We start from the raw sequence: 13,566 nt of genomic DNA, 5'->3' as shown, positions 1-13,566 counted from the left end.
ACGTGACCGCTAGCGACACAGCTATGTTAGCATAATATAAACAAGCTAACTTTTTTTCCACTCGATAAAAGTTAACGTGAGTGTTCTCGGTGGTCAGAAACAAATGTAATCGCATGGCAGAATGCTGTAAAAGGACCAAACTTCAGCTAGGAGAACAACTGAGATAATCCATCCACAATACGAGGTTAGTCATTCATATACTGCTGCATGGGCTGGGCTGTAGTTACATCCTAAGGTTTTAAAAACTGAGCTTAAATAAATGATTAGCGGTAATAAAAGCCGAGGAGGTCAACAGGGATCACTGACTGTTTTAGGAGCTTTTTGAGATCAAATAGAAGAAAATACATAACATTAAACATGTTAACAACACAAAAGCCATATTAAACGCAGACTACTTTAGACCCGGAAGTAGGATTCGTCGCATCATCACTGAACAACCGGATTAGCTTAGCACAACAACAACAACAACAGCTCTCTCACCCAGGAAACACACCCTCACCCTGTAACCATGGCAACTGTAACAGAACATAGCTGTCAAACAAAACCCAAACAGTCCTGACCCGCCACAATATGAAACAAATATCGCTGTGTAATCCATTTATTTCAACAAAGTAACTGTATTCTAAATACCACCTTTTTAAGCGGTAACTGTAACGGAATACAGTTACTCATATTTTGTATTTTAAATAAGTAACGGCGGTACATGTATTCCGTTACTCCCCAACACTGCCGATTAAAGTGGCTGCTGATACTGATATTAATGATGATATATTACAATGTGAACAGTGAACCCACAGTCATCTAGAAATCCCAGTCTCTGAAAACATGCATATGGATCAATACCTGCTTTTGCTGGTTATGGGATTAATTTGACCAAATAACCACAGATTTAAATTAAACACATTTTTATTTGTTGTTGTTCTTGTCGTGTCATATCTCTCGGATAAATCTGTTACTGTTTGTATGAAACAGCTGACGTCTGAAACAACCGTTCTGCCTCGTGGAGTACCTCAGGGATCTCTTTTGGGTCTGATTCTTTTGCTTTAAATTAGATGGCATATCAGCTTCTTCAGACTTTTCGGTTCAATCATGCTGGTGTCAAAGGCTGAACTTGAGATGAATTTTCATGCTTTTATCTCTTCGTATTTGGAATTTTTGTAACAGTCTTTTTACTTCAGATTTTAAGACTGTGCAGAATCCTGTCACAGAACTTTTAACTGGTGCCAACAGAAGATCACTCACCACTCCAGTTTTGGCTTCTCTTCATGTTTTACCAAACATTTTAGAATTAATTTTAAATTTTTAGTTTTAACTTTTAAGACCTCCATGGTGGATCTCCCCAGTAAATCATGACCTGCTGAAACCTCAGACTTTTTGCTGCTGGCCCCACTAACAGCTCTAAAACCTGTGGGGATCGGACTTTTCAGGCAGTTTTACCAAGGTTGTAGAATTCTCTTCTGCTCTCTCTACACAGCACAGACTCTACTTCCTCTTTTAAAGAAGCAGCTGAAGATATTTTTATAGAGTCAAGCTTTTAATCAGCCTGTTTTATGTTGAATTATATTATGCTTTACATTGTTATGATATACTTTTAGCTAACTATTGTAACCTTTCTTGCTGATGTGCATTATATGGATTTTGTTCCCTTGCAGATGCATTACGTATCTTCGAGCCATTACTAATGCTTTATGCAAATCCAGTGTAGGAGGCCATGAATGAAGTTAGTTTGGGTAAAGCGGTGCTCTCAACAGATGTTGTATTCTATACATTTTTAGTTTTACGAAGGGTTTGGTAAATATTTAATGACAGCATTAATGGCGAATGGAAGACTTGTGGAAAATGTTAATAGAAGTCATTCATCAAGCATGTTTGAAAACAATTAGCAGTTCCCTCACGGTTAATGTTTTTTGTTAATTGAAACCCTATTAAATCAAATTGCTGTCAGGCAGGATCATAATTTTGTTAGCCTTTCTACTTAAAATGATTATGTGTGTGTTAAAGATTCAGGCTAGCATGACACCAGAGCAGAAATGGAATCATTAACCCATCGTTAACCTCACATGATCAATTGTAAAAGCGCTTCCAGGCTCTGTGTGCAGCTCGTGAAGGTCAGACGTAACATTTAGATGGACTCACTACCTTATTGAACCAAAGCTTTCATTTAATCTGCTTTATTTTTGCCTCTGCCTCATCCCAGTCTTTTCATTAGCCAGCATCCACCTTAAGACAAATGTTGCTCCGGGTGGCCCTAGGTCTGTCTGCACAGGGTATCCATCATTAGGATGTGACATGTAGTGCCAAGGGTCACACACACATATGCTCTGTGTAATTGCAGATGGATACCCACAAGATGAAATGATTTACAAGTGGAGGAAGAACTCTGTGGAGGCGGCTGACCAAAAGTCCTGGCGTCTGTACCAGTTTGATTTTATGGGCCTGAGGAACACTACAGACGTCATAAAGACTACAGCAGGTAAAGAAGCACAAATTCATCTGTTTAACATTCGTAAACATTGCTGCTAACAGGCTGGAAATGGGTTGATATTTGGAGTCAGCGTGCATTGAGACAGTGCCGCTTCATTTCCACTCCTTCATTCTTTTATTGTGCAACGATTTGTGTTACAAAATCATGTTTAGCCAAACTGTTTGGAGACTAATTTGGGATATTAGATGACTATCATGCTCAGAAAAGAAACGGCAACAATAATAAGAAAATCTGGCAAGAAACAACAGATAAAATATTCACAGGACTTTCACTGCCTTCCACTCCCACTGCGGGATTTCATCCAGTTTGTCAATGAAAAATGACTTCTTTCTGTTTAAACTGCAAAGTCAAACTCTTGCTGTCCCTGGGAGGTCCCTACTAAGATAAATACATATTCATTAGTTAGACCACTTACTGTTATCTTTTTGTTTACACTGAGATTACAAACAGTAAAGGTCCCCAAAATACAGCTCTTTATTTCTCCATCTGTCATTAAATACAGTTCACTGAACGCGTTTTTGCCCAGTGGTTCCCAAAGTGGGTGAAGATGACCATAGGAAAAATATATAATATTATGTATAAGTAGGGCTGGGCGATATATCGAGTTTTTTAAAAATATCGATATATTTTCATACGAGATATAAGATGTGGCAATATCGTTTATATCGATATAGCCTATGTTACGTTATAATTATACTTGTGGAGCCGCAGGTTTGCCTCTCTTTCGTCCACTTTTGTCTCTACGCAACGTTACTCGGCCTCGCCTCCCCCATAGCTTCACCTGCAGGCAATGACAAGATGAAAGCGGAAAATCTCCGTTAGCGAGTTACCGCGGATGGCCCCGTGCGTGGGGCTGGACGGCGTCAACGTGTTAGCGAGCTAACCGCGCTAACGACATGCAGCCCGGAGGGGCTGCACGGCCTAAAATCCTTTCATTTTCTCAAAACTCGACAGTGCGCCTTATGTATGAATTCTGGTTGTGCTTACTGACCGCGAACCGATTTTATGTGGTACACAGCGCTCAGCAATCTGTCAAAAAATGTTTTAATATGACTTTGCTAAGCTACGGAGCTGCACCGCTTGATGTCGGAGGATTACGGCTACCGAGGAGGAGCCTCGCGGAGTGATACGTACTGTGTGTGTATAAGGACCACAAATGGCACCTGTTTAGAGACGTGGTGCAGCTGTGAAATCTGTCTCTTTGTTATTATGCTCAGCGTCTATTAGTTTACATTTTGACTGCACAATTGTGAGCTTTTTGTTATGCACAAAAACAACATTGTTTTCTTTTATTTATGGACCATGATTATTTAATAAATGCTGATAATTTATTTTTAAGTAATTTCTTCATGTACATCTACGCTGTATGTAAATAAAAGTGCCCGTGTGACATCTGGGACACAGTGTGACTAAGAACTCTCTTTTTGTTCTTAACTTATGGCTTAAAAAAAAAAATCGAGATATATATCTTATATCGCCATCCAGCTAAAAAATATCGAGATATGAATTTTGGGTCATATCGCCCAGCCCTATGTATAAGTATATAATACATATACTCATCAACTCCTTGTGAAGTGGTAAAGAAACTGAAAAGTCTAGCAGGAAATAGAGGCCCTTCACCTTCAAACTAAAATCTACACCTTTTGAAACATGTTGGTTTCAAAGGCACTTTTTCCGTTTCTGGTTTGATTTTTGGTTTTCTTTCACAACCAGTTGGTGGTTAGTTGGCAAGTGTTTGCAGACTAATTGGCATCATCTTGCAAACTATAGATAACAGCAATCAATAAAAAGAAGAACGCGCAGGATGTTCCATGAGGATGAAGTAATGCTTCATCAGCATGAGGTCCAGGACACCATTATCACACTTGCATCTAGAAGGTTTCAAAGTATGCCAAACTAGCTACTGTAGCAGCTTATTAATGTTAGTGTGCTTTATTGCCAACGCTTTCGAAGCCACGTCACTATTACTTTTTGTCTTGTGTGCAGTTTGTGTTGTCACCTGCTGACTTGGTGGACTCGGTACTTGAGAGTGTTTGGATTTCCACTGGAAAAAAATCAATTTCCATAACATGTGTTAAACTTCCATAACTTTTTTTTAACTAAAATAAAGAGTCAAGGGGCAACTGCTGTTGTGCATCAGTACCACAGAAAACAGCATTCATGCTGAAACGCATTCACAGGCTTTCAGAGGCGTTGAGGACGCTCTCATCTTTTAAGATTTGTTACAGTCTGCTGACATAATGGCAGTAAAAAAAACTTATTTTTTTCATATTCATAAAATTCTTATATATATTCTTATATATTTAATTTCAGCCCTACTTGCCTTCATTAATGTTGCCAGTTACTGTAGGAATAGTGAACGTCTGTGTCCACAAACAGTTTTTTATCTTCTTTTTTTTTTTTTTTTTTTTGACATATTCGATGAAGCCCAGCATTTACACCACTCACACTTCTCACTGCCTGTGTGGTTGGGAGATGAGGCTGATGTCACTAACATGACAGTAAATGAAAACGTTTGGAATTACTTTACCACAGACGCTGATACTAAAATACAGAAAAGCAATTACAGAGTGTAAACGGATAAAAAGGTTTTACAAAAAAAAGAAATGACAATGATGTATATGTAGTATCGAAAACGGGTTCTGATGTTATGTCAGCAAATTTCTTTTAGGGTGTAAGTAGTTAACTTCATGGATTATCACTGACTGAAAGCATAACTTTTTCTAATGTATTTCAGTGTTCCTCTCAGTAATATTAAACATCGGCTGTAGAGAGAAATAATTTATAAGGGCCCGCATTCACAGGAAGCTGTATGTGATCTGCATAAGGCTGACTCAGCTCTTGTATTTTTAGAAATGCTATACAGTACTGTTCAGAGGTTTTTGGCTCTTAAAATTAAGTAAAAACTCTTCCAAAAGTAAAGATACTTCATACAACATGCAGTAAGCAGAAATAAAATGAGGCAGGTCATTTGTTCCAAGCATCTTGTGGAACTTTCTGCAGCTGTTCCGTGGATTTAGTCTCCGTGTTTTGTGTCTTTGTGTAATCCATATGTAATCTATGTTCGACTCTGTGGTGTTGTATTCAGGGGTCTGTGTACAGGGGTCTGTGCACAAGCAGCTGTGAGACTCTTTTCAAAGGCAAACTGAGGAAAGTTTCATTACTCACTGTAGAAATACCTGAAAGGAAAAATAAATTCTCAATATTCGCTTATCAGATTTCCTCTGGAGGCGTTCATTTATCATCCGAACGAAGCAATTTATAATTCATCTATATATGTGCCAACATAAATTTGATAATTAGTAACAATCTCTCAGAACATTAAACTTTAATGAAAATAAATTAATGGCAAAAACCATCAATAAAGAAATTTTAACTGGAACTGTTGCATTTTATATGACCAGACTTCCATTAACTGTCACGTATCTAAATATCCTTATACATGTTCACAGTGATACTGCCCATTGAGGGCAAGGGCAAGTACACTGACTGTGATGCTGGGAAATAGAGGCTCACTGCACAGTGCTGCCTTTATTAGATTCAACAGTAGAATTACCTGATCTTGTTTTTTAATGGCTGACAGATTACATGTTACTCCCCGCTGCCTGCCTGCTGTCTTTAAAGACATGTGATTGTCAGCCAGGTGGAAAACAAAGTGATGATTATGATTCTGGTCTGTAGTTCTCGTGTTACCCTAACTCACAGTTCCACCTGGCTACATGTGCAACAGTATCTTTTCATTTGCCATGTTTAAAAAAAAAAGAAAAGAAAAGTTAATACTTGTTACTTTATTGGAATTATTATTTAATAATAAATTAATTATTATTAGTTATTATTCTGTAACATGGCCTGAAATGTCATTATCACATAATTACTCATTAACAGTATAAACTACACACACACAAATAAATATATAAATGAATAAGCCAAAAAAACACTTCAAAGTGATTAATCTGATGTGCAGGTAGAAATGCAGACTACGTTGCTCATCGTCACACACTGGTTTTTGGTCAAGTAGTCAATATTAATCCTACAGGATTTGTGTTGGAGAGCCACCACTGGTTTTCATCCATTCTATACTGGGCCATAATTGGACAGATTAGGCAGCCAAACTGTAAAACCAGTATTTAATGCTATAGCAATATAAACATCTGTATACTTAACTTATTTTTACATAATCTGTTCATAACTATTCCACAATTTATACTACCCTTATCTGTATATAATCTACTCTTATAGCATTTTCTGCTCTTGCACTTCTGATTAGATGCAAACTGTATTTCGTTACCCTGTATTTATACATGTGTAATGACAAAGTTGAATCCTAATCCTAATTAGAAATTTATGTTAAAATCATATACAAATAATGTATTACTGCACCAAATCTAAAGGACTGAAGTAAAACCACAGACAGCATACAAGAAATCACATATTGGCTTGTATATCAAGTCTTGTTATGAAGCCTCGATAGCAGCTTTTTAGCCATTGCCATCTTTGCGCTTTTAAACCAGATGTGATAAGGGGAAGGGGAAAGCGGGAAGTCATTAGCCAGTGAGCATACCCTGGATAATCTTCCTCTTGGAATGACCGAAATGTACAAAATGAACTTGATGTTTTAATCAGCATTACCTGATATAAGTTACTGAGCCCATAAACCAGAAACAGTAGGTATTTATTTATACAGAAAAAGAAAGTCTTTTTGCAACAACGGATCACGCCCCTCTGGTGGCCTTTAAAATAAATGCATGTTTAGGGCACTTTTGATATACTTTTTAGACCATTTTTTTTAATGCAGTTGAAAAACTGTTTGCACATTTAAACGGAACTTGTGTAACTCGTGTATGATAAGTGACCTTAAAGGTTATTTTATTAATCTTTTTAGCTGCTTCATAGCGAGCTGTTGTCACTCACTGCTGTTTGTTGGTTTGTTTGGGACATTTATGGCAAATGGCCTGTATTTGTATAGTGCTTTATTAGTCCCTAAGAACCCCAAAGTGCTTTACACGTTCAGTCATTCACCCATTCACACACACATTCACACACTGGTGATGGCAGCTACATTGTAGCCACAGCCACCCTAGGGCGCACTGACAGAGGCGAGGCTGCCGGACACTGGCGCCACCGGGCCCTCTGACCACCACCAGTAGGCAACCGGTGAAGTGTCTTGCCCAAGGACACAACGACCAAGACTGTCGGAGCCGGGGCTCAAACCGGCAACCTTCCGATTACAAGACGAACTGCCAACTCTTGAGCCACGATCGCCATTTATGTACTTATTTAAATGGTAACAATGCAGGGATTGCAACAAAAAAAAAAGAAAGAAGAAGAAGACATTTGTGGACTTTTCCACAATCTTTGTTTCAGCTTGCATTCTTTGGCCAGATTTACTAATGCCCTGCCCCAGCACAAACTGGGTTTGGCATAAAAAAAGTGTTTTCTATTTACAGAGTGCAGTAACAAGTGTATGGGAAGTCACAGTTTCACAACTGACCCTGTTGCATGAAATTCCTTCTGAAGTCGCAACATATAGGGGGGAGAATATTTAAATAAAGCTTGTAAACTTATTTACCAAAGGTTTGCGATATGTAGTTAATGGTTAATTGCACCAGTATTTAACATGTCTTATTTTTTGCACTTAATATCGAAATGAAAAGAACCACCCCATTGTGTGGAATTTTTTACATGATCAGAACAACTGATTGAACCATCCAGAAGTTTCACATGGTTGTTATTTTCACACACAGGCGACTACGTGGTGATGACCGTGTACTTTGACCTGAGCAGAAGAATGGGCTACTTCACCATCCAGACATACATCCCCTGCATCCTCACTGTGGTTTTGTCCTGGGTGTCCTTCTGGATTAAAAAAGATGCCACTCCAGCCAGAACAGCTTTAGGTACAGTGAACTGATGACACCTGAGGGTCTGTCTTTAAAGGAACAGTACTGCACCGCATTAAATACATGGAAATAATACAGGAAGCATTACTTCAACATCCCACTTACAAGATTTAAGTTTGCACTTTTTGGTTATGTGTTTTTGAGGATTCATCTTTATGTGCTTCTCAGATATTTGTCACTAAAATCACTCCATCTGTCTGCTCTTTTGTGTTTTTCTCTTTCGTGCATGCTTTCTGTTGTTGTGCAGTCCTGTGGAACATTTTTTGTGAAGGTAACAATTTTTATTTGCTCTCTTTTTCTCCATTATTCACATCTGAGTGAGGAAATATTGACCCAGCCTTGAGTTAAAGGATTGGATAAAATGCTGAGTTTAACCACTAAAATTTCAAATTTATAAGCCCTCTAAATGTAGCTGTGTAAGCTGTTTTTACCACTGTTGTGTGAAATTATATTTTTGCTGATGAATGTGCTGTTATTGGAGCTAAAAAGGAAAATGCTACAGCTCGGTGTCACAAGGCTCCCTGTATCGCCCACCATCACCGTGTTCGATACTGTTCGCTCACACAGAGTTAGAAAATGAACGAGTGCTTTTAATCTGTCATCTTTGCTCTAAAGCATGCCGATCAATCGCTTGCAAGTCGGGAAGAAGAATGAAGATAATGAATGGATCTTAGATGTAAGCTGATTGTAAATGTATCTGGCAAGCCAGGCCAGTGTGGGAGTAAAGATAAAGCCCCTTTAGGACTCAGTCAAGGTCAGAAAACCTTTCAGCTGACTTAAACACTTACACTTCTAACTTTGTTTAGTAGCATGCTTATACTCTATGAACATTTCTTTACAGAACCTCATAGTTTCACACTTTAAGCTGTCAGTAAAAAGTAAAATGCCTCCGAGACGTTCCTCTCATCCAGCCTGCTTTTCATGCTGTTGTTTAGAGGAAAAACTCTGTGTCACAGCAACAGCAGAAGTCAGGTAAGAGTAATCACTGTGGCAAGCAGAGGCTAAAGGAAAAGTGCGAGATGTCCGCCTAAAATAGATGGGGCCAGCCTGTTACCATAGGAACCTCAGTGAAACAGTAACGGATGTTTTTTTTTTTTCCTTTAAAGGCATCTCTTTAAAGCTCACAGAGGAGCGAGATTGGCGAGCGAACAAATGAAATTATTCAGAGATGCTGGAGGGATAGAGATTCATTATATCTAATTAATTCATCGTTTGTCACATAAATGACACATTTGGCTTCTAACACGACTAAATAGCACAAGCAAAATAAAATAAAGGCCTACTGTAACTAATTTAATACAGAGCGAGCCACGACAATTAATAGGAAAATATGAATTAATACAACATAAGAAATAACTGTGTGTTTGGAGGACTGCACGTAAATACGCTTCTGTAATTTTTACATGGGATGAATTCCCACACGTGTTGCTCATTATCACTCTTCATGCCCATCAGTCGCATCAAACCCCAAACACAAGTGTTGTTGTTGGTGCTGACAAAGGATATGTTAATCAAAAACATTCGAGTGATTCAGTCACCTACTTTGCCACTTTTTTTGTTTTTACGTGCTATTAGTATGATTGCTCATGATTATTATTATTTATAATACAGAGGAGGTACAGGAGTTAGGACAGTCTCCTCACAACACGAGGTTCCTGAGTTGGAACTCTCCATGTGCAGTCTGCACGTTCTCCTGGCGTCCTCCCACAGGCCAAAGACATGCATGTTAGATAAATTGGTGATTCTGAATTGGATATGAATGGTTCTCATTGTCCCTTTGTTAACCTTGTGATAGATAGACTGGTAAACGGGTTGTACACCTCTCACCTGGTGACAGCTGGGATACGCTCCAGCTCCAACCCACCCACACCTGCCTTACACCCCATAAATCGAGATGGAGCTAGGAAAATATATAGAACTAAAACAGAGGATGAACTGAGAGGCCTGTTTTGAACACGCACAGCTACTCTAGAGTCCAAAACTAAATATGTGGAGCTGGTGATCAGCACTGAAAGGCAACTTTAACGAATGGGTAAATGGGTTCTTTGCTTGTGGTGATCTGTTGTGTTTAAAGCAACAGTATCACTGATCTCTTCACTGCGACAACCTTGTCTTTGTGTACTCATCGGTGTTTTCAGTGCTGCACTTTCATTGAAATGAAACCATCAGTGTTCTCTTGCGTCTCAGCGTCTAATGTGATCATAAAGGATCTCGAGGCAATCACCTCACAGATGTGTCGATATTTATGTCGATGAGAATCTCTCGGTTGTGTAATCCTCGTCCTGCCTGGCTTTTGCCGGACTGTCTGAGACACTGAACACGCAATGCTTTTTTGAGTTGTTTTTCCACAGTTATTGTTATAATTCTGCATCACCAGCTCAAGTGTCTGTAGAGATTTTAATGTCGGCATTGTGTCACTTTATAGTGATGTGGTTAGCAAGCGCAAACAACAAAACTCAGTTTGGACCAAAGTCACATTCCAAGTGGAAACAGATCCAAAAAACTTGTGTTTGACTGAGACGACTTTTGTTTGTCCTTCAGGTATAACCACAGTTCTGACCATGACCACTCTCAGTACTGTGGCCAGGACATCACTGCCCAGAGTGTCTTATGTCACCGCCATGGACCTTTTTGTCACCGTCTGCTTCCTGTTTGTCTTTGCTGCTCTGATGGAGTACGCTACGTTAAATTACTACTCGTACAGCGTTCGAAGACCCAGCTACATGGAACCGAAAAGACTGGTGAGCTAGTTTGTGCATTTCAAACAGATGTGTTAAATAGTCTCACTGAGTTAGGTCGGTGAACTCTGAGGAAAAAAACGGTAAAATGTATGCACAGGATTATTGTCACATGTTAGAAAAGTATTTTTTTTCTGATAGTGCTTCAGTTCTGTTATCAAAGGATTGAAGTAAGAAAAGTGCTCAGAGATGAGATGATGTGATGGTGCCTTATCTACGCACTTTGATGGGACATCACTATTTTACAGGACAGGCGGGCCATCAAATACAGCGAGAACAGAGTCTACCTCATGTCCTGTGCTCTCATCTTACACTTAGTGTCGCACATGAAAATGTTTCCAGACACTGTTAGTGGACACACAACAGACTCAGATGTTCTTTTAGTTCGTCCACTCATGTCAGCAAAGTATCTACAAAGTATCTTTCAGCTTCTTTTATCAGCATCATGATTGCAGTGTGAAAACGTTCCCTGTCAGATTTTTAGACATCATTTCTGACAGCTTGCAGATTAATCAACAGGTGGAAAGCTGTTGAATTTTACTCTTTCATTTTGCCTCAAAGTTTCCTTACAGGGGAGGTTATTATGAACGATTATTTAAAAAATAGATATAAAGACATTTTAATTCGGACTTTAAGAGGCTACTGCCCGTGTTATGGCAAAAATGATTTACTGCCACTGCTGCACTCACTATTTCCCTCATGTCTGGAGAACATGTAGATATTAGACATGTTAAGAGTTTGTCCAGACTGAGCTGCCCTAACAAGGGTACAAAAACACACAGTTGAAAAACATAATCAATGGATATAAAGACGTAAGTTATTCTCCCTCAGAATACTTTAATCTTACTGAGACTAAATGGCTACAAATTGGACCTCAGATCTGTAACCATCAAACTTTCTGGACAATGTTCTGCTTTAAGAAAAAAAAACCTTCTAATGTGATGGGGGGAAAGCATTTGGTACTCAAAAGACTTCTTGTATTTTCAGAACTACTCAGTCCTCGATGTGAGACCTCCTCCACACACAGTCATCGCTTTAAACAACTCCATGTACTGGCAGGAATTTGAAGACCCTTGTGTCTACGAGTGTCTTGACGGAAAAGACTGCCAGAGCTTCTTCTGCTGTTTCGAGGAGTGTAAAGAAGGCGGTTGGAGGAGAGGCCGCGTCCACATAGATGTACATGAACTGGACGCATACTCCCGCGTTTTTTTCCCCACCTCCTTCTTACTCTTCAACATCGTCTACTGGGTAGGCTATCTCTACCTTTAGCACACTGAGGGTGCCTGCTTGGTTTCAGGAGATGGACAGTGCAGCTTAACAGAGGTAATTCAATCTGAATAAAAGGTAACACCAAATAAACTCTTTCCTGTGGACCCTGAAGAAGTTACCTGGAGATGAAAACACAGTCAGGAGGACTGTGTGTTTGTGGTGTGTGTGTGTGTGTCTCTGTGTCTGTGTGTGTGTGTGCAGCCCTGTGCCTGGCAGAGATTTTAGCCTCAGTGGCTTCAGGTATGAGAATACATCACAATAGTGACTCTCTTCATATGCTGTACACAGAGGGATGTCAGGATGGACAGTGCACTAACGACGACTTGAAGACGAAGAAGAAAATGTGTCCCAGACTCCTCAGTCAGGAGGATGGCTTGTGTTGTAGGGAATGCTTTTATCCAGTCATCAGTCAGATCCAGATGATGAAAATCCAAGGATGTTCAAACCACTCATAGTGCCTTCCTCTGGAGGGGTAGATACTATCTGCTACAATAATCAGGGAATAATGATTTATTAAGAAAAATAGAAGAGCCTGGCTTTGACTGATTATGGCTATTCTCATTCAGAACCCCATTTAAAAAATGGCCATTTCTTGGAAAACACAAAGGATTATTAGATTCTTATCACTTCATTATGACTTTCAGCCACTAGACATGGCTCATCCCTCCTTCGTCACAACACTTTGAGTTCTCTGTATGTTATAAAGATCAGGCTGGTAAAAGGACGATTCAAATGAACTTGACAGCCAAGATAACAGCGTGTGCTTTACTGGTATATTTTTAATACATTTTATGGTGTTAAACCAATTCTTTCAATGGTTCTTTATACTGTTTGTGTTACTATAGTAACAAGTCAAACTGTGGGTTTTACTTATTCTAAACCCAGAGGGGAGAGGAAAATTAAATTACTGAAGAAAAGTCTGTCTTTGGCACAAAAGACCAGCCAACAGAGATCAACAACCACATGTATGCGCTTATGAAAAAAATACTTTCATTTGAAAGACGTGCTTTTTCTATATTCTGCGAAATACACGTGTTGAATTCCTTGTATTAGATAAGAAGACTTCTTCCAGGACCTATATATGAATTTAGAGCTCACAGCTGGATCGTTTAGGTTAGCATAAAGACTATCGTCTTGGAGTTTATGAATTTTTCCTCCCTGCAATTTGGTTTTT

At 39.1% G+C, this 13,566-nt stretch overlaps 1 protein-coding gene across 4 annotated transcripts in view; it reads left to right on the top strand.

Annotated features, from left to right (window-relative positions):
• Positions 1-13,198, top strand: part of gabrg3 (gamma-aminobutyric acid type A receptor subunit gamma3) — a 78,076-nt gene extending 64,878 nt beyond the window's left edge. For 3 of the 4 annotated variants that reach the window (XM_080297996.1, XM_026160189.2, XM_026160187.2), the window contains 5 exons: positions 2,336-2,473; positions 8,230-8,382; positions 8,633-8,656; positions 10,927-11,126; positions 12,111-13,198. In XM_080297996.1, the coding sequence (XP_080154122.1) occupies positions 2,336-2,473; positions 8,230-8,382; positions 8,633-8,656; positions 10,927-11,126; positions 12,111-12,392 (797 nt within the window). In that variant the 3' untranslated portion in view covers positions 12,393-13,198. The remainder of the gene's footprint in view (positions 1-2,335; positions 2,474-8,229; positions 8,383-8,632; positions 8,657-10,926; positions 11,127-12,110) is intronic. The other variant, XM_026160186.2, reaches the window with a different exon arrangement.
• Positions 13,199-13,566: the final 368 nt, after the last annotated feature.

This window comes from Astatotilapia calliptera, chromosome 23 (assembly GCF_964374335.1).
Source record: "Astatotilapia calliptera chromosome 23, fAstCal68.1, whole genome shotgun sequence".
Lineage (NCBI taxonomy): Eukaryota > Metazoa > Chordata > Actinopteri > Cichliformes > Cichlidae > Astatotilapia > Astatotilapia calliptera.
The sequence above is the reverse complement of the archived record's forward strand: the minus strand, read 5'-3'. Positions and strand labels throughout refer to the sequence as shown.